Source organism: Hirundo rustica, chromosome 3 (genome assembly GCF_015227805.2).
Source record: "Hirundo rustica isolate bHirRus1 chromosome 3, bHirRus1.pri.v3, whole genome shotgun sequence".
Classification (NCBI taxonomy): Eukaryota; Metazoa; Chordata; class Aves; order Passeriformes; family Hirundinidae; genus Hirundo; species Hirundo rustica.
The window spans coordinates 18,208,593-18,229,465 of record NC_053452.1 but is presented as its reverse complement, the minus strand read 5'-3'; the positions used below and the strand labels follow the sequence as shown (position 1 = coordinate 18,229,465).

Below are 20,873 nucleotides of genomic sequence, written 5' to 3'. Positions count from 1 at the left end.
GCACACAGGACAGGTCTAAAAAGGCAGAAATTTCAAGCAGAGTGCCTCAAGGTGGTAAGCCCTTGTTTTGGGTTATGTTCAGCAGAGATACCGCATGCTCGGCAGCCTGTGGCATGGTGGTGTTCATAAATCCTGTTTAGAGCAGGTTGTGACACTGATCATTTGACCTTTGATCAAGTGTTATGAGTCAGATCCCCAGCTAGTGTAAGTTCTCAAAGGTCCTCTGGCTTGAGGGAGAGATGCCCCAAGTTAAGGATCCAGTCTGTAGTGGAGAGAGGCCTCATTCTTTGGGTAATGAGTTTGACATGATTGCCTTTTGACTGGATCATACTAGCCCCACTTGTACTCAGACAACATTCTCGTAGTGGTAATATTTATCTTCTTGTTTAGAGAATGTTCTGCCAGCTTGCTGAGGACCTACAAATTAATAATAACACATTCAGATTTATATTTGTTTCTCTTAGACAAAAACATACAAATATTGATTTAGGGAAAATGCACAGGATTTTTTGTTGTTGTTGTTTTATACCGTAAGTTTGAGTTGGAGAATACTGACATAGGATTACTGATGTGTGGCTTCTTGTTGATGTGCTATTGGAATAATTAGCCATTTTCTTTACGCAATATCTTTTTGCACCCATGCAATTGAAATTAAATTGCTAGTGTGATGTTCAGGGAATACCACTGGTTGGATTCCCCTCCAGTATTTCCTCTAATCCTTTCCGAAACAGAGGTAATTATGTGTCGTCTATGAGGAATTTGTAGTACAGCTCACTGTGCCCCTTGAGGATCTTTCTTAAGTCTTATGTATGTGAGGCCTGGAAAAATCCTGTCCTCACGTGGTTATATTTCAATATTAGGAACACGATGATGATACAGCTGTGCCTTTGTTCCTTCGTGTTCCTGTCTGACTTGGGCTCTGGCCTAGAAGTGATGTCGGTGTCAGAATATTCCAGATCGATTGTTTCTCAAAGCTTCTATGAAGAAGTTCTTGCCAGCGTGTGAAAGTCACAGTTGGGAAATCTTGTTGATGATAGTTGTTCTGTTGGTTTTGGTTTCTTTCTTTTTTCTCCCTGGTGTTCTTTCGTATCAGGAAGTTACAGGAACGGTTTGTCAGGAGAAGCCTTCATGCCAGTCGTACCCCCCACATCTGCAGACCTGGGCATGGCTCTGACATGCGTTCCCTCCTGGTTTGTGTGGGTGGTGACTCTTTGCCTGTAAAAGCTCTGCAGGTGACCTTGTGCTTCTCAGAACCAAGAACCTTAAATATTGCAGATGTGGCAGGAGCTATCTTCCTGGCCCTCTGAGCCACATCCTGATACTCAAGGCTGCCAGACAGCCAGCTTGTCCTCCATTGCACCACGGGAGAAGGGTGCTGTGTGCTCTTAGCAGGGGAAAGTGACAGTGACTCCCAGGAATGCTCGCTGTCTGTTGCGGGTCAGGGCTAGGCCAAAGGGCGTAACTTCAATGTGGAATGAAGTGTGCAATGTCAACTTCAGTAGCAGCTGATAAATTACTCCCTCTCACAGTGGGGGTTTATCCTGCATAAGCACAGCCCCTCTGCTGAATGGGGTACACAGTGCCAACATGGAAACTGTGCCTGGAAGCCTTGTAGCCCAGGGGAAACAGGCTGGCAGCCTTTCCTGTGCCTCTTTGCTGCTGAGGTTTCAAGCGGTGCTGCTTCTCTTCCTCTGTCGTGAGATCTGTGCCTTGCGGTCCATGTTTAGTCCAACTGATGTTCTCCACTAGTCTCCACAGGCTGTGGCTTGTATTTTAACATCACTTGTACACTCTAAGTTGTAGTGCCAAGACTTAGCATGCAAAAGTTGTAGTGAGTGCCCAGAGAACGGAAGATTTACTAGAATCATGCAATGTTAGCACATGCTAAATTTGTGCATTCTCGTTTACCTTCTGTTGCTTGCTTGTTTTGATGAGTTTGGAGTTGTTAGGGGATCAAGCTTGTGCCTGCAAACACAACTGTCTAACACTTTCTTTAGAATTCAAAAACAAAAGATGAGATTTTGATGTTATCACCTGTCTGCAGGTATATAGGTCTTTTGGTAAAACTCCCCAGTCTCTCTGTAAAACTTTAGAGAGAATTTTGTCAGCAACTGACTAAGACATACAAATCATATATAATGAACTGGTGCTGCCTGACAAATCCTTCTTGTCACCAATGATCCCTGGACTCCTTTAAGGCAGCTGGGCCCCATGAAAGTAGCTTTGTGGCACTCACAAAGCAAGTGAGGCTTGGCAGGCACTGTTTGATCATAAGGAACCACCTATTGCCACATCGTTCCTGTGCACCGTGGCTTCCGGCCCCCTTCTCTGACACAAGAGATGTGTGGTCACAGTGTGTTTGGGAGACAGGAACTTCTAATTCTGGCTCTGGTACTTTCTTCCTTGTGACGTGAAAGGAGCTCTATGGGCATTTTAAAGGAGTTTTTTAAAAAATAGCCTCTAATTAGGGTGCCCACACCCGGGTATGTAGTCAGAGGCACACTAGGCCTCATTTTCAGAAGTGAATATCTGTGAATCCTTGTATTCTCAGCTGGAGTTGTGGATACTGAGCACTGAGTAGTCAGGGCAAATTGTTCTTCATTAGGCTCGAACATGAACTGTGTTGCAGAAGTTTCTGAGCATTAGGAAACTAATGAGAAGTGCTACTACAAAGTGCTATTCTCAATAGCAACTGCAGTTTTCATACTGTGTGGCCTTGCGAGATGTGAATTTGAGATGAAGAGGAGGAGAAATTAAGAAAAATAATCTAAAAATATGGCACAGGAAGGTAGAGTCTACAGAATGTGTAACTTATAAAGAATGTTGGGAAAATAGGAAGCTTTCATTTCTTTAAAAACCCCAAAAGATCTGTAGTCTCAAAAGACTGAGAATAGCTTCATGTTCTTTGCTGATGCTTTAAGATAAAATGTCTGCTACTCCATTTTCTCTCTCCCTTTTCTGCTCTCAGGAGACCACTTTCTCCACAAGTGCATTTTGAGATTTGGGAATACTTGCTAAGAAAGATGGGACATGCCAGAACACTTCTCAACTATCTTAGAGCCAGACCTCAGAACAGTATTTTGATTTTTGAGACCCTTCCTCAGCTGAGGCTTGAGGAAGCATCACAAATGAGGCTTATGAAGCATCAATGCCATTTCAAGAAAATCTTATATTTTTATGAGGAACAAACAGATCTATTTTGAAAGCAACCAGCCTACAACATACTGTTCCAAATAAATTAAGATATAGGGTGCCATAGCTGGTGTTTTGGTCTGTGGTTTGCTGTTGGAGCCTGACTACTTTGGTCTATGCTGTTTGCATTGTACTAAAGTGTAGCTGAGTTTCATTCTGCCTGCTATCCCCAGGGCCCTCATGAAGAAGCGATTCATATCTCATGAGATTACACCACTGAGCAAAGAAATGAAATAAATAATATTATCTTTCAGTTCTGTCAAGTATAGTAGCTCTCAGAGCCTTTCAAGGCAGTGTCAGCAGGGGCTGGATCCTGCATCAGTGCGTGAAAAGGCGTCCTTTACAAGCACAGTGCTAGGGAATGAAGCCAATGTGAGCCAAATGGGTGGTGGAAAAGAGTGAGCCTTCTTTTCCCCTCCCCAGTTCAAGCCCACAGGGGTTTATTTTCCAGCAGGTGTGAGCCCTGGGGCAAATCAGCCTGCTGGAATTCTTCTACAACAGGAGCTCCTAGGGAATCAGTGTAGTTGTAGTAGGGATCTTGTTTGGGAACCAGTTAGAGCTTGTGTTGGTTGTTTCTCCTTGGCAGCTTTAATGAGCCCATAACGCAGAAGTACTGGAAATAAAAGATTTTGCAGTAGTCTCTGTTAGAAAACCATGGGCTACCCAGTTCCCTCCACAGTACAGTACAATGCTTCAAAAGACAGCAAAGGTTGTTATCATAACTTAGTCATGTGTGAAGAGCCAGGAGAGCTAAAATGAGTTAAATAATTTTATTGTGCTGTAACGTTGGGAAGAAATATTCCCCAGAACAATTGTTCTTCCCTATTCTGCAGAAAATTCTGCAAAAACCCACTTGAAATGTGTCTGTCAATGCAAACTAACTCAGGCAGCAACAGTAAATTTCAAATTCTTACATTATCATTGCAGAGGAAAAACTCTCTTTTCTTTTTATTTCTCCACCAGTCCTTTCACCCACTGCCTTTAACATTAAATTTCACTAAATTACACTAAATTAATTAAATTTCACATCATATCTCTGAAATACATTATCATATTTGATCATACTTTATCTAAAAAATCACAGATACTCCTTCTCACACCCTACAATTTGTAGTTTTTTCAGGGCTGTACAATAACCTCACAATTATCTCTTTCGCCCTATTCCCTGTCGGGTGCTAGGACTTGGTTTCTGTTTCAGTTAACCCTTTAGTGCACTCCAAACTGGCAGGATCTAAGAAAAAGTCATAGTACTGTCCTGAGAAATGGAAGAAGAAAGGGCATAAGCTTAGAGAAGTCAATAAGAGGCTGAAGTTCTTCTGACAAGGGGTTTCTGTTTAGGCTTTTTTATGGTGCCAGTGATATTGCAAGTCCTGTTTCCACCTTAAAATACTGAACTGTTGCATGCCAGTCTTTCAAAGCTGATAAGAAATAAAGACTGTGGTTACAGCTACAGTGCATTGTGTGTACCTGGAACTGTTCTTAGCTCTGGACCAGGCAATTAAAGATATTTTTAACTTCCAGTCTTCAAAAGGTAATGGACATTTTTTAACTTTCTATTAGAAAGTATACTAAAATATTAAGCATATCTAAAAGGCTATTATGAACAAACAAATAAGCAAACAAGATAGGAATAGGAATGGAGTTTCAAGATGTCATTATAGGGTGCTCATACAGGATTTTTATGACTCTTTCCCCTAGAAGAAACTCACTAGACCACAGAAAAGAAAGAATTAGCACTGTTTCACGTAATATTATTTACTCTTTCATGTTTTGTGGGACCTCATTAGAGGGATGAGAGATGAGTTCCAGCAGTGCATGTGTGTTAATAATAGGCCATACAAATGAGATTATAATAAGAGAGTCCTGGATGATACATAAGGAATTAGAGCCAGGACTCCCTATATAACAGTAGGCATATACTCAGTGAAATGAAGAGCTTGGTAAGTCTTTGTAGGAGACGATCCACAAAAGTGAGTCAAAACCATCAAGCCTCCTAAAAAGTAGTGGTAATCCAAAAAGAGAAGCAAAATCCAGAAGTCCTGAATCTTTTTCTCTGAGCTATTTTAGAACTTTGTCCTTGAAATACCTTTCGGAAAAAAACTTTTCATTGAAACAGTGTTAATTACCAAAAAAGGTTTGGAGAAAAAATTGGATTTACTGCTTTTGGATTATTAGACATTAGAAAAATGCACTTTGTCTCCAGAGTAGGTTGTCCTGAATCCCCTGGCCATATGTGATACTCAAAGTGTGACAAGAAGTACCTTTGGACTTTGGATGTCAGGACTGATGATTTTGCATTGTAAAGCAGCTGTCTCTTTTAAGCTTTCCTGAATAACCCAGGAATTCCAACAAATTTTTTCATGTGGCACATGTACACTTTTGTTGTTAATTAAACAGGGAAACTTTCCTTCAGGCTCAGTTTTCAGGGATACACTTATCACAGGTGTAAATTAAAAACTATGAATCCTCAGCAGGAACCAGTGGAGCTTGAGAGTTGCTCAAAAGTAAACACATGTGGAACAGTTTTCTTTGAACAGTGGGGCCATAATGTCTGATATATGTGAAGCATTTCAGAGAACTGCAGAAGGCAAAAGACACTATTAAAAGACATGACAAAGTGAGGAAAAAGCTCTGTCGACTACTACTGCTACTACACAACTTCTTATCTGTGTTTCCAGTAGGTGCCAATCTCTAAAGACAGGTGTACTACACAGCTGCTAGTTGTGGCCAGTGTATTTTTGGTGCCTGTATTGACAGAGAATATAAATATTCCAAAGGACAGAATTGTGTCCTGTGCGATGGGCAATCCAGCACATCAAACAGCTGTGCACTACAATGGCTGCTGTTACAGTGCTGTCACTTCTGTGCTCTACAAACCCAGGACACAGAAACCCTCAAAACAAATACTAATAGAAAGCTATTTACACAGAGGCAAAATTATTGTAACTCATTTTGAGGTTTTTAGGTGACTTGTACTTCCCTTAACAAGTGCCAATGATTGCCACCCCTAGTAACTTCCCAGGAAAAAAACAGCAAATGTGTATTTTTGTCTTTTATGTAGATGATTATTTAGGAACACATTTAAATCTGCACCAAATGTACTGTTAATGCTAAGTTAAGGCTACAAATATTTTAATTCTGTCAAAATGAATTTTAAGAGGAAGATAGTTTTAAAGCTTGTGAGCATTTTGTACTGACATTTAACTTTAATTTCCAGGAGAAATTGTAAGTGCGTAGCAGCCGTAACCACAAACTGGGTGGCAGGCCTGCCAGGACTGGAGTGAGGATGAAGGAACACAGTCCAGTGTTTTTTAAGGATGGGATTGAAATTGGCTAGGAAAGACTGTCCAGCCTGGGAGCTGCAGAAGGGAACACAGCAGGTATGGGACTGGGGCTGGCTGAAAAACTAGGAGAAGATGGGAACTGTTTGGCATCAGAATCAAGAGGATTAAAGATAGGGATAGGAAAAACAAAACAAACCAAACAAACAAAAACCAAAAAACAAACAAACAAACAAAAAAGAAAGAAGAGAAAAATGCAACTGTCTGAGCAAGTACATTGAGTCAAAGAGGTGTGTAGGGAATATGAAATAAGGAAATGGCCACCAGGCTGGGAGCTGGGACAGGCAATAGGTGAGAACTCGCAGACCTGGAGTGCAAAGGTTGATTGGAGGTTCAACGAGTTAAAGAAGGGAGATGGATCTGATTGAGAACAGGAAGGGAGAATTGGGTCTAGGAGAAGATGAATGAAAGTAGGAGTCAGGTGAAGGCCATAGATAAAGGTAGTCTTTTAAACTCCTTCCATTACCAAAATGTCTGAGTGGCTCTTCAGATAAAACTAATAACCCCAGTATTCCCTGGGTGATAGGAGAGGACCTTTCTCTGTTGAGCTGGAACTAGACTAAGTCATTTGGATGTTTAGTTTGTGCTTTTAGGGGGTAGGAAACAAATGTTTCTTCTTTTATCAGAGACCCTTAGGAGTTTGGTGATAAACTGTGAATGTCTTTTGTAGTGAGAAGCCTTTCTCAAATGATTCTTAAAGATTACCTGCAGTGTTGCTTAAAAACAACCATACTCTGATCATATTCTGGACTCCCTTTTTTTTCTTTTTTGGTCCAGTTAACCTCAAAAAAGGCAAACTTCATCTGCTCTGCTGTGTTTTGTTTGGTTTGTAATCTGTGTTGTTGCAAAGGGAAGCAGCTGCTCCAGTTGTTTGTAGATGTTCCTGCAGTCTGTGATGTTACTGGCGTTGATCTGGTAGCTCTTCCTCCAACTGGACCAGTGCATTACGCTGGCATTGGAAGCTGACTTGGAGCTATTTGGAAAGGACCAAAGCAACAGTTTTCTAGTTCTGCTTGTTTTGTGTTATGTTTTGTTGGGTTTTTTTGTTTTGTTTTGATTTGTTTGTTGGGTTTTTTTTTCCCCTAGTAGCATTTTGAAACAGTATTTTTAGCTTGATATAATAAATGCAATTAATGTATCCTGAGGGGAAAAGTGCCTGCCTTCCTCTGCCCAGAGTCTCTCAGGCAAGATGAGAGTTTCCCAACAAGGGAAAGGTGAAAGAGATTATTTTGAAAAATATCTGCTACTTGGACAGCCCAAAGGAGTATAAGCAGTGGAAAGCTGCCTCTCTTGCTGAATGCGGGCGGTCTACTTTCTGTGAAAGGCGCTGAAAACAACTTCTGATTTGAATGTTCCTCTTTTCTATTCATTACCATTTGAGTCTTCTTTGGCTCCAATCTGCACCAGCTGTTTCCCACCCTAATCTTCTTTCCCGTGGCAATCTGGCCACGTTTGCAGCAGCGGTGGTTACGCTGGGTGAGGATGAAGTACTGCAGTTGTCCTTGGCGCGTTATTGCCAGCTAAACCACTGGAATCTCATTAGGTTAGATTCCTTCATGGCCGCTTATGGATGCCTTAGGGTGGAAGATGCCTGTGGTCTGCAGAGATAAAGGCCTTCGGAAAGGAGGAGCAAAGGCTTATCGGTGCTGCCAGCGAAAGATGAACGTCTGGAGTCTTTAGGGTCGAGCTCTTTCTGTGCTGTCCTGTCGGCACTCAAAGAGCATTTGTGGTGAAGCTCAAAAGGCCGTACCTGTTCCTACAGGCCTGCAAAAGCACGGGTTTCGTGGCATTAATCGGCGAGGATGAAGCGAGGGTGCAAAACCTGATAATACTGGAATAGTTTTTCCTTCTCTGGGCTTTCCCCGTGTTCCGCTGTGTGCAGTGGGCAGACAATACGCCGTAGTCCTGCCTGCGGTGATTCCTCTCGCATTTGAACCCAGCCGGAGCTGCCAGCGGCAGGGCGGGAGCAGCGCTGCAGCGCTCCAGGAGACACGAGAGCTCGCTCGACCGCCGAGTTCCCGCAGGAAAACACGGGCCCGCTGTGGGAGGGGGCAGCGCCGGGGCCGGGACAGCCGCGCTCCCCGCCCCGCCCCGCCCGGCGTCATGGAATTCCAGGGCGCTCCCGCCAATGGCGGCGGGGGCAAGTCCGGTGCCGCCCGCGGCAGCCCCGGCGCGGGGCCCGGGCCCGCCGGTGACCTCGGGGCTCGGTGGCGCCCGGCCGCCAGGGAGGGCCGCAGCCCGGAGCGCCGCAGCCGGGAGCGCGGCGGAGCAGCTCCTCCGGCGGGAGAAGGGCGCGGGAACAGCCGGCCGGAGAGCGCTGGAAGCGCGGCTGCTTCCTGCGCGCCTCCGGAGCGGGCAGGGCCGAAGCTGACAGGGACAACCTATGGATTACTGACCTCCGGGCAGCTTCTTGCGGCTGGGAACTAGCGCTGCCCTCTTTTAACTTTTCCGGCTGCTCATCGTGTTATGTGTGTGTTGTGTGGGGAATTGATGCCAATTTCGGTGCCTGGCTTTTAGAGCTCACAGAGCATTTGCAAATACTCTTATTGTATAATACTGAACAGCTCGGCGTTCACTTCTGACTGTCCAGTAAGGTGCTGTTCTCTCATGAAATACTATCAATAGATAAATCAATCCACCAATACTCCTGTAAGTATAAACAAAAGCCTTCGTGGTTTCTCTTTCCTGACTGTCACCTCTCACAACATCACCGTAGGGTCAAAGTTGTATGTGTGGCATGTCTGGTCATGTCTGTGTAGTGCAGCCCGTCATTTTTATCCAAGCACTAATGCAGACTGTATCTACTTTAGCAGGGTGTTCTGCCCAAGATAACGCTCTCTTTCTTGTCAGGTTTGATTAGCCCCAAGTGAAGGCTCACATGGCTAAACCACTTCTGCTGCTGGAGGTAGTTTGGCTGCCTCCACACAGAGCTGCATTACATCATCATCCATAATGAAGATTTTGCAAATCAAATATGGCTCCTTCTAAATGAGAGACAAGATGGTGGCACCAGTTTGTGTGAGCAGAGGATCTGACTCTGTAGTTGAGATGCGCTTAAGACGATCGCCAGTGACTGTGCAGTTGTATTAGAGTGCAGGTTACGTTCCCCCAGGGCATTTTGATCCTTACGTTAACAGAAAATAAATAACAAATTTTCTCACTAAACATCATGGTAGCTGATACAGCTGGTTGGGATCTGCTGCTGATGGCAGTGCTAAACTTACAGCTGCTTTTCCAATCGCTGCATTTTGAACTCTAAACTGTGGGACAGCACTGATGCAGAAAATGAGGCTCCTCTTCCTTCCCCAACAGTAGATTTTCCTTGTGAACCATTGTCCCTGCAGTGTGTTTCTGAGACAGAAGTATCCCCAGCAGTCCCCTCCTGACACCCAGCTCTCATTTTACAGGCCGAGTATGGCCCTTCCACAGCAGATCCTCACTGGGTGGGCTCTGATGGGCCAACTTAGAGGGAGAAATTTTAGTTTTGCTTCTGTGTAAAGAAAAAAACGCCACAGAATCGATTAGGTTGGAAAAGACCTCTAAGATCATCGACTCCAGCCTTTGTTCGAACACCACTTGTCAACTAGACCGTGGCACTAAGTTCCATGTTCAGTCTCCTTAAACATATCCAGGGGACAGTAACTCCATCACCTCCCTGGGCAGTCTGTTCCAACGTCCAGTCACCCTTTCTGTGAAGAAATTCCACCTAATGTCCAAGCTAAACCTCCTCCCGTGCAATTTGAGGCCATTTCTTGTTCTGTCACTGGTTGCCTGGGAGAAGAGGTCAATCCGCACCTGGCCACAACCTCTTTTCAGGGAGTTGTTAGAGGGCAGTGAGGTCACTCCTGGGCCTCCTTTTCTCCAGGGTAAACATCCCAGCTCCCTCAGCAGCTCCTCGTACGACGAATGCTCCAGACCCTTCCCCAGCTCCGCTGCCCTTCTCTGGACACGCTCCAGCACCTCCACATCCTTCCTGTAGTGAGGGGCCCAGAACCGGGCGCATCACTCCACGCGCGGCCTCACCAACGCGCATTACAGGGAAATCGCTCCCCTGGTCCTGCCGGCCGCACGGCGACCCCCGAACCGACCAGAGCCCCCCCCCCGGCCCGGCAGGACGGACAGCGGGACGGGGACGCCGCCGGCAGCTCGGCGGGGGCGGGGGCACGCGGGCGCGGGGAATCCCCTCGCGCGCGCGGCGTGCCTTTTGTGTTTGTACACACGGGGCGGGGGCGGGGCCGCGGGCGGGGCCGCGCCTTCCCTCCATTGTGCGCCATTGGCGGGCGCGCGGGCCGGGGCGGGGCCGGCGCGCGGGGGGCGGGGCGGCGCGCGGGGCCGGCCCTCGCCGGTCAGCCATCTTTCAATTGTGCTCCGAGCCGCCGCCAGCGCCAGCCGCAGCAGCTCCGGCTCCTCCTGCGCCCGCCCGCCCGCCCGCCCTCCATCCCTCCCTCCCTCCCTCCCGCACGGCAGCCGCGCTCGCCCAGCGGACGGGGTAAGTCTGGCGCCGCGCCCGCCGCCCCCCGCGCCCCGCCGCCCCCCGCCGCCGCCCCCCGACCCTCCCCACAAACTTTTGGGGGGCTCGGGAGGCGGCGGCGGCTCGGGCTTCCCTTGGCCGCGCCGCCTTCCCGGCGCAGCCGGAGCGGCTCCCTCCGCCGGCGCCCCCGGCCCCGTTTCGCGCGGTCGTTGCCCCCCTCTGCTCCCCTCGCCCCCGCTCCAGACCCCCACCGGCGGCCTCCCCAGCCCCTTAGCTGCCTCCTCGGCCCGACATCCCCCGGATCGGGGCCGGGAAGCGGTCGCAAAGAGGAGCCGCTCGCCAGCCCAGGGTAACTCTCCTGCCTTCCTTCCCCTGCTCCCCACAGTTGTTGCTCAGCTTCACCATCTTGTCTCTTTTCTCTGGTCACCGACCATATTTTTTTTCCCTATTGCATAAAAAACAATAAAAAGGGAAAGAAATTCGCCGAAGGAACGACCCAAACGCGACGCAATTTTTTGGTTTTCGAGTGCAAACTTTTCCGCTGCCTCCCCCTGCATCCGCACCCGCATGGTTTGGAGTTCCTGGCGATATTTTTGGCGTTATTTTTTGCAATTTATTTTTTCCTCCTTTGCAAAAGGACTAGGGCTGCGTTTCGTGATTGTTTCCATTTTGTTCTGGCTCTGGGAGCTGAGTTTGCCTGTGAGAGGCGCTTGGGAGCGAGGCAGCTCTTGGGGAAGCAGTTGCACAGAAAGAGAAAGACGGCACCCAAAAAACAACCCCCCGAAAACAAAGTTTGCTGCTTTCTCGCACTTTATCCGGCCCCTCTCCTTTTCGCACGATAAACGCCGGGTTTCCTGCGGTGGCCGGGGAGCGCGGGCGGGCGGCGGCGAGCGCCGGGCAGCCCGGAGATGGCCGGCGGGGGCTGCCGCTCCGCCGGCCCCCGCTCCGCAGTTTCGGAGGGGGTTTTCCGGCGGGTGGGAGCGGCGGGTCGGTGCCAGCCCCCCGATGTTTGCCGGGCGGTATTTGCAAACACTTGGCAGGTGACGGGCGGCCGGCGGGGAGGAGGCGACAGCCGCCTCTCCGCGCCTGCTGCCGTGCGGCTCTCTCGGCTTCAGCCGCCGCCGCTTTGATATCGAATTCGTGGGCAAAAAAAGCTGTATTTTAATATTCCGCGATCGGCAGGCGTTTAATTTCTAATTTAATTTTTTTCCTTTTTTGGTGTGGGTTTCTTTTTTTTTTTTTTTTTTTTTTTCCTGGCCGTCGGAGGCGTTCGGCCGCCGCGGGCTCGGGGCTGGCGGGGCAGGGACGCGTTGCGCGGGACGGGGGCCGCGCCGCCGCCCGCCCCGGGGGCAGGTGCCGCGGGGGGCGCAGGCCGAGCGGGGCGATCACCTCCCCCCTGCCCCGTCTGCCCGCGTTTCCCCCGGCAGGTGTAAGGCAGCGACGTCGGCAGGAGCATGGCCCGTACCAAGCAGACCGCCCGCAAGTCCACCGGCGGCAAGGCGCCCCGCAAGCAGCTCGCCACCAAAGCCGCCCGCAAGAGCGCGCCCTCCACTGGCGGGGTGAAGAAGCCGCACCGCTACAGGTAACGCAGCGCCGCGCAGAGGCGGCCGCGGGGCGCTACCGGGCAACCTCCCCCCTCCCCCCCCAAATTCCCTCCTTCTCCCCCCCACCCCGCGGGACCCATAGGGCGGGGGGCGCTGCTCCCCGCCTCCTCCGCGCTCCGCTCCCCGATCCGTCTGCCGGCAGAATAACCAAAAAAAATTTTAAAAAAAAAAAAAAATTATTAAAAAAAACAACGAAACCAAGCGCGGGTCCCCGCCAGCCGGAAAAATAACCAGTAATTCCCAGGGTGACACCGACCCCCAGCATTTGTCATTCGCCCCTTTCCGGGTGTTCCGATGCTGGTGACTACAAAATCGACGCCCTTCCCCCCCGCGGCGCACGCGGCTCGGCGGCTCTTTTAAATTTTTATAAATTTGCACACGCGGTTATCTAGAGGCCGCGGCGGGGCTGCGCCGCCGCCGCCAAGTTTATTGTTACCGGCGCGTTCCGCGCTCCGCTCGCGGGGCTGGATCCGGCGGCGGCGCTGGGCGGGCGCGGGGCCCTGCAGGGCGCGGAGCCGCCGCCAGAGGGAGCCGCGCACCCGCGGATGCGCCGGGGCTCCCGCACCGCCCCGCGCGCCCGGCCCGAATCCCGGCCTTGGGACCCCCCGGCCGGAGCGGAGCCGGCGGCAGGGCTGTCACACACCGCCCGAGTCCGGACCTTTTCCAGTCCTGCCTCGGTGCGGGGCGGCGGCGGTCGTGCTTCAGCTTGGAGGGTGGTTTTTGGGCTAGGTGTAGGTATTCCTTGGGGAAGAAGTGGATTTCAAATAGGGGACTTAATCTAAAAGTCTGAGAGGGGATTTGTTAATGTATTGAGGAGTGTGAAGAGGGTGGAGCCAAGCTCTTCTCAGTGGTGCCAAGCAACAGGACAAGAGGCAATGGCCAGAAACCAATGCGCAGGAAATTCCACCTGAACACGAGGAAGAACTTTACTGTGAAGGTGACTGAGCATTACAACAGATTGCCCAGAGTGGTTGTGGAGTCTCCTTCCTTGGAGATGTCTAAAAGCCATCTGGATGCAGTCCTGAGACACCATCTCTGGGATGGCCCTGTTTGAGCAGGGAGGTTGGGCCAGGTGACCCACTGTGGTCCCTTCTAACCTGACCCACTCTGTGATTCTTGCTCTAGATGTGAAGCAGAATGAATCAGTCGGGAGAAAAGGAATAAAGCTGGAGCAGGAAAAGATAAAGCTTCCATGGAAATAAATGTGGTATTAGTTTCACAGATGGACATCATGCTTGTGAACATATGTTGCTAATCCAAATTTGTCATTCTGACACCAAAACTAACATGGGGGAATACACTGGATACTTTTGACTGACAGTATGACAGAGAATATAATTTTTGTTGTTTCTGTGAATGTTGACAGTGGAGAAGAAGAACCAGTTTTCCCTTAAAATCAGGGTCCCTGTCAGGCCCCTCGCTGGGAGGGTACCTTTGGTACAACTGAACTCGGGGCGGCTCTATGGTTTGCCACACGTGCCCTGAGCTGTGCTGGCGTCAGGCGGACAGCACGTGTTGGCCAACTCTTCCCTTGGTGAAGTCAGGCCTGATGGATCCCTGCTGAAGGCAGTGGAGGTGGGCACAGATTGGTGGTGAGAAGACAGCGACCCCTTGCCAGAGGAACTGATTTTGTATTGTGAATGCTGGGACTCTCCTAGGGAAAACAGAAGTGTATGATGCTTGGTTTAGTCTGGAGGATGGACCCCTATTTTTAAGGTGATGCAAAATATGTTTTCAATACTAATTTTTTTTTTTTTCACTGTATTTAATTTTAATAGACCGGGTACTGTGGCTCTGCGTGAAATCAGGCGCTATCAAAAGTCCACCGAACTTTTGATCCGCAAGCTCCCCTTCCAGCGTCTGGTGCGTGAAATTGCTCAGGACTTCAAGACAGATCTGCGCTTCCAGAGCGCTGCCATCGGTGCTTTGCAGGTGAGCCGTGCCCGGGCCGGCGGTGCGCTGTACCTGCGGTGCCCCCGGCCCGGAGCCCCGCCCCGCTCCCCCATTGGCCAGCCTGTTTCCAGGGTTGGTCTGGGCTCCCTCTGATTGGTGGGGCTGCCGCGGTGGGCGTGGCCCGCGCCGGTGCGGAGGGGTGCGCACCTCAGCCTTGCCTTGCCCACGGAGGGGGCTTGGGAATGCCTGTAGGTGCCATGGGATAACCTTACAGAGCCTAGAAGTGTGTTTCTGTGGGGGGTGCTTTGGTTTTGTTCTTAATAGCCCCTCAGTGTGTGAGAACAGTGAATAAGATGCTCAAGAAAAACACGTTTCCTCCGCCTTTGAGCTCTGCAGTTGGAGAGGGAATATTGTGTAAAAGAAAGGGGTTCTGGCGTGTCCTGATGGGTTCTCTGTGTCCTCAAATGCCCTCTAGAGAAAAACAGCCCAATAAGCCACATCTAAACACAGTTACGGGAATTGCTGCTTTCCTAGGATGTAGTTGATGCTAAACACATTTTTTTTAATATATTAGTTATGTAACTTACTTAGATTATACAGAGAGAAAAATATTAATTGCTCTTTCTGGCCCAAATTCCTGAACCTAACTTAGGACCCCCCACAAGACTCAGCTCTTATCTTGGGGACATCTCCCTCTTGTGATAAACGACATTCCTAGTTCAGGACAGGTCTTTACTGTTCTTTTAGCTGTTGAAAGATTGTTCCAGAGCATATCTGTAATTGTAGTCTGTCTCACGTGCAGGCAAAATGGTCTCTTTCTAGTTAATGACTTCCACTTGATAAGGGGCCAAGACATTTACCATGAGAGCCCATAAACTTGGGCATATGCTTAGCTTCAAAAAGTGCCTCTGTGTGTTTGCAGAGTTGCTGCTTTTGCTCTTAGTTATTCTGTGTGGTAGCTCTTAAATCCTGAGGCTTATCTGCGTGTCTCCTTCTCTAGAACTTCCTATTAAAATGTAGTAGTTAATACACTTTCAGAAGGCTCCTGGTTTGAATGTTTCTGGTTTTGCATTAAGGTGGTGTGGGTATAGAACTTGGTTACATACAATTCCTGGTGTGTTCTTGCATGTTTGAAAAAACAAACTCAAAAAAGTAAAAAAAAAAAAAACCAACAAAAATCTAACCCCTAGGGTACCATGTTGTTTGTGCCAGCATGGATATTTGGTGAAGTGTCTTAACTTGTCACATAGTGATTTGACAGAACTTAGTTAGGGATTCTCATATCTCACTGTAAATCAAATGACCTAGTAATATCTCAGTCCTCATCTGCTGTAGTAAATATTGTTCTTTCTTCATATTGGGTAATCTTATGTTTTTAAATGAGGTCTTTGAACCTAATAAGTTGATTCTTGGAGTCCCTGGCAATGAAGTGGTTCACACAAGTTGTTCTCTTGTGTGTATTGTGGAAGGGGTGACCTCGCCCTCCTTCCTGTAACTGAGCCCCATCATCCTCACCTTCTCAGCCCAGGTGTTGCTGTGTCCAGTACTGGCACACTAAGATGCTTCCTAGGAGATTGATAGGTGTTAGAATTCCATGTCAACCCAGAAGTGTTTAAAAAGATACCATTGCTGTGCTTAACAGCAGCTAACTTAACGTGAGTCAGGAGAATATTTTTAGGTCCAGCTGGGCGTCCGTCTAACTCAGAGTCCTGTCTGCAGCTGTTCAGTAACAGGCAAAACCATTGTGGTCAGCGTTGTTCCTGTGCCGCCCCTGGTTCTGATCTCAGGTGTGAGGTGAGAACCTTCTGTGGTAGTGAGGGCCAGTGCTGAGTCCCCAGACTGGCAGGAAGAAAGTACAGGAATGGGACAAGTGTCTGATGGTAATTCCCTGACTGATGTCCTGGTTTTGAGGGTTCGAGGAGTTCTCTTATTTCTAATAGGGTATTTTTTTCTCAGGTTATTTTTTTTTCTGCTAATTTTTAGTTAAGCCACCTCTTCAGTATCTGTGGAAGGAGCTATGTGCCAGGAAGGAATACATATTCTTTTCCCTGGCGCCTGCCAATTTCACCTGATGCTCAATGACTCTTACTCTGGAACAGGCAGCAGACAAGTCCCTCAAACAGTGTAACGTAGCCTTTGAAAAGAGAATTTCCTGAACAAACTCACCTGTTAATAATTTAACCACTTCCTATCTTGTGAGAGTCCCATGGGAGTATTGGTTCTGTTGTGTTCTGGAGGATGTCCTTACCAAATGGCAGCAGTACACTACTTTGGACATAGAATGTTATAAGAAAGTGGGGGCTCTTTGTTTCTGAAAATCAAAACTTTTGATACTCGTGAGTAATAAAGATCAAAACCTCAACTTAATGCCACGTTACGCTGTCCTTTTAATTCTGCACTATGATTCTTCTCTTTCCTGGTGCTCAGAGAGTGAAAATGTTCTTACCTCTTTTCTTCCACTCTAGGAGGCAAGTGAAGCCTACTTGGTTGGCCTGTTTGAAGACACCAACCTGTGCGCTATCCATGCCAAACGTGTCACAATCATGCCAAAAGATATCCAGCTAGCACGCCGCATACGTGGGGAGCGTGCCTAAAACCTCACCACGATGGGTTTGTCATTCTCGAAGCAAAATCTTCTTCCTGTTATTGGTAGTAATGAACGTTAGATATTTTTTCCATGGGGTTAAAAGGTACCTTAAGTATATGGTTGCAAGTGGAAAAATAGGGGACAGAATTGGGTATTGGCAAGTTTTCTTTCCATTTTCATTTGTGTGTGGATTTTTAATATAAACGAGGGGACATAAAAACAATCAATGTGGTCAAAAAAATAAAACCATGAATTGTTGAAACTTGTTCACCAAAACAACTTTATTAAAAAAAATAAATAAATAAACCTGTCAAATTTTTCTGGACAATGCCAGCATTTGGATTTTTTTTAAACAAGTAAATTTCTTATCAATGGCAACTAAATGGTGTTTGTAGCATTTTTATCATACAGTAGATTCCATCCATTCACTATACTTTTCTAACTGAGTTGTCCTACATGCAAGTACATGTTTTTAATGTTGTCTGTCTTCTGTGCTGTTCCTGTAAGTTTGCTATTAAAATACATTAAATGATGCCTGGTTTTAGTCTTGATTTTTAAATATTACACTGGGTTATAGTGATTAAAAAGTGATCAGCCTTCCCTCCCCATTTGCTCTTCAATGCACGGCCTAATTCCTTGGTGCATATCTGGGAAATACTGGGGTACTGTCTGGGCTGAGGTAGTGTTTATGTGAGTCTCTTTTAAGAGTGTTAAATTTGTCTGCTCCACATAAAAGCAGATCTGGTGAGTATAGTACCAGGTAGAGTCTGGAGCTGGACTGAGCTCTCTAAGATACAGTGCTAAGCAGCAATTTGTTGTCATTTGGATTCCTTTCTTACTTGATTTAGTGCTGAATTTGGAAGCATTTCTGATTTTCATGGTTTTTTTAGTATGGTTTAAGGGGTGGAATGCAGTGGTTTGGGTTTTTCTGTTTGGGGGCTGTATTTTTCTTGGGTGTTTTTCATTGTGTTGTTTTTTTACCTTTTTTCACTCCGTTAGTTTCTTGGTTTGTAGATGTTCCCTTTTTGGTTGACTACTTTTCTGTTTCAGTCACACCCTCTAGCATTTTTGAGAGCTTAGTCCACGTGTGATTAGTTTCAGCTTGTACACTCCAATCTAAAAGACACTTTTGTACCATTTTTGTTACAATTCTTCACAGAAGCAGTACTTGGACAGGTTCACACATTTAAAACTTACTGGGTTTTTATATTCTCCTGCAATTGCTGACAAAAGTTCACATGAAGAAAAATTTACTGCTGAAATTCCGTCCTGTGAAAACTTGGTTTTAATTTTTCCCCCTGAAATTTGTTTAAGGGTTCTGGAAGACCAGTCTGGAAACGAGTTATGTGCTGTAGTTCTTGATAGCTCTTGCAGATAATGAAATGAACTCCACAAAAAACGTAGGCGGTGAACAGATTTCACCTCCATGCTAAGGCTCCTGCAGAGCTTATTTGCTGCTAACTTCTTTTGAGAGGTTTTGAGTGAGCTCTAAACATGAGTGAATTTGTCTGAAGATTTCCAAAGAGGATTAATAGAGATATATTATCTGCTTTGGTATCTTGAACAGAGAGCCAAAAATTACAGAATAAATCACATTATTCATGACTTGCTTGGCTTTGGTAATGAATGCTGTCTGCCAGGGTTGTGCAAAGTAAAGTCTATTTAAGTGGAGTAGCTTGTCACAGGCAAGACTAATGCTAGACAAAATGTGATCACATTCTTTTGATGCCAAGCAGTTCATAGCTATCAACTAAAAATTAAGGAAGACTTGTCTTGAAGCACCCAGAACAAGAGAAATATAAAAGGTGAGCGACTGAGATTTAACTGACTTAAGATGTCACTTCTGTTTACTTGATAACAAGCCTGTTAAACTTGTTATCAGTGCATTTCAATACAATTAACTACTTCTTTTTTCCTGTACTTCAGAATTCAGTTTCACCTATCAGACAGCACTGTCGCAGGCACATAGAAAAATGGGTAATTAGGCTGGGAGATTTTTATTAAATAATCTGGAATTGAAGTATTGGTAAGGAACTTTTTTTTTTTTTTTTCCTTTATTAGGAATATTAGGAAACCAAGTCTTGAGATTTTGGTACTCAAATGAAATACTGAGTTCTTTCTCTTTGAGAGAATTGGGGTGAGGAAGTATCCCGGTTTAACTGACAGTGCAGTTAAATTGCTCAAAGCAGAGGAAATCCTGATGGAAGATGAGGGGATCAGGAACCTGAGCAGATGACAACATTTTAGTGTGCTTTACCTCCAGATTAGTGATAAACTTGCCCTTTTTGAAAGATGTGGTCCTAGAGATGCCAGGTGAATCCTATTAGTGATTAGCTGGAGATTTTGAATACCAGAAACAAGTTTTGGTCCTGTGAAAGTACTTCTGTGGAGGAGTTTAACTGTACTGAGTGGAGGGATGGATGTGAGGTGGCATCTCTTTAGAATGTTGTTTGATGTATGTCCACAGCCCAATTTCAGAATTATTGTGGTGAAGTCCTTTATAAAGTGTATGTGATAAGTTGGTTTCTAGGTCTCTGTTTCATATTTGTATTTTAACAGCTGTATTTACTTACAATTTCCTTCAGAGTAAGTACAAAACCTTATTTTAAGCTGGTTGCTTTGTATCAGCAACACAAGTATCAACAACCAACTTGCTTACCAGAGCCAAAAAATAATGTAGTGGGAAATAATTTCAGACATAAGATCAATCCCTCCTTTGTGGCTTTATCAAATTCAACAGGCATTTCTTGAGAGCTTGATTAACATGGAGCTTAAACCCTGCATTTCAGATTTTATTTAGGAAAGTAACTTGCTGAATAAAAAGTAACTAATATTAGTGTACCTATGATTCAGTGTGTTCCTCCAGCCCTTTACCCCACCTGGCAGTAGCTATTAGATGATCCTAATCACCACATTCCGCTTTTTTAAGTGACTGAAACCAGTGTGTCTCACATCCATATTCCCTGTGCCACTGTTCTTGGTCTGTGAGCTAGATCTGGACTCAAATCTGCTTGCTCTGAAGATCTGGAGCTTAATTTTAAGATTTAAGGTTTAATAAAATACAGGCAATGTTCTGGTCAAATACTTTGTTCACTGCAATTTTATTTCTTGCTCTGGCAAAAACCACACGACATTTCTTGGCCTTCATAGGAGTAAGAACTTAATAACACTTTTCATATAACTTGGTTTCAAAGGCTGGAATTAAGAGGAGGAATTCTAGCGTCAGGATGGTTGTTGGATTCTTTTGTTCCCCTGGTCCAGAGCAGGAGGATATTGGGGAGCTGTCAGCTTTTGCTTGTGTCTTACTCACATGGATAATGAATCATCCTCAGTGATGAGATGTTTTTGCCCTAAGTTGCAGGCCTGTTTGTGGCAGGTTGGCCTCTAAGTATTTTGTTGAACAGAAAGCCACTGTTTATATATATATTTTTTTCTTTAATCTGTGAGGAGGCTTTGGTCTTTTGACTTGGCGATGCCAAAAAAATAGCTGAGTGTGTAAAAAGCTTTAAATTTGTCAGTAGTAGTGTTAAAAAGGGGTGGTTAGGACTGCCTAGGCTTATAGGATCTTAATGTAAGCTACCTTTTTGATTGCCTTCCTGGGAATGTTACCTGTTACATGATCAAAACTAAATAAATACGCAATAAATTACTTATTTTAAATGAAGAGACTTGCCTAATCCCGAGAAATTGCTGCAAAATGCTGAGGCTCAGGAATGCTCTCCCAGGTTGCAGCACACCTCGGCTGAAACTTTCTGGTTCTCCCTTGATGGTGAATCTTACTGTCC

General features: G+C 46.4%; 1 protein-coding gene across 1 annotated transcript; it reads left to right on the top strand.

Moving 5' to 3' along the window:
- Positions 1-10,892: 10,892 nt before the first annotated feature.
- On the top strand, positions 10,893-17,620 carry LOC120751155 (histone H3.3A). The gene is made up of 4 exons (XM_040060603.2): positions 10,893-11,022; positions 12,432-12,586; positions 14,387-14,540; positions 16,967-17,620. The coding sequence occupies exons 2-4, from the start codon at positions 12,459-12,461 to the stop codon at positions 17,093-17,095; spliced, it is 411 nt and encodes a 136-aa protein (XP_039916537.1). The 5' UTR covers positions 10,893-11,022; positions 12,432-12,458; the 3' UTR covers positions 17,096-17,620.
- The last annotated feature ends 3,253 nt before the right edge of the window (positions 17,621-20,873 follow it).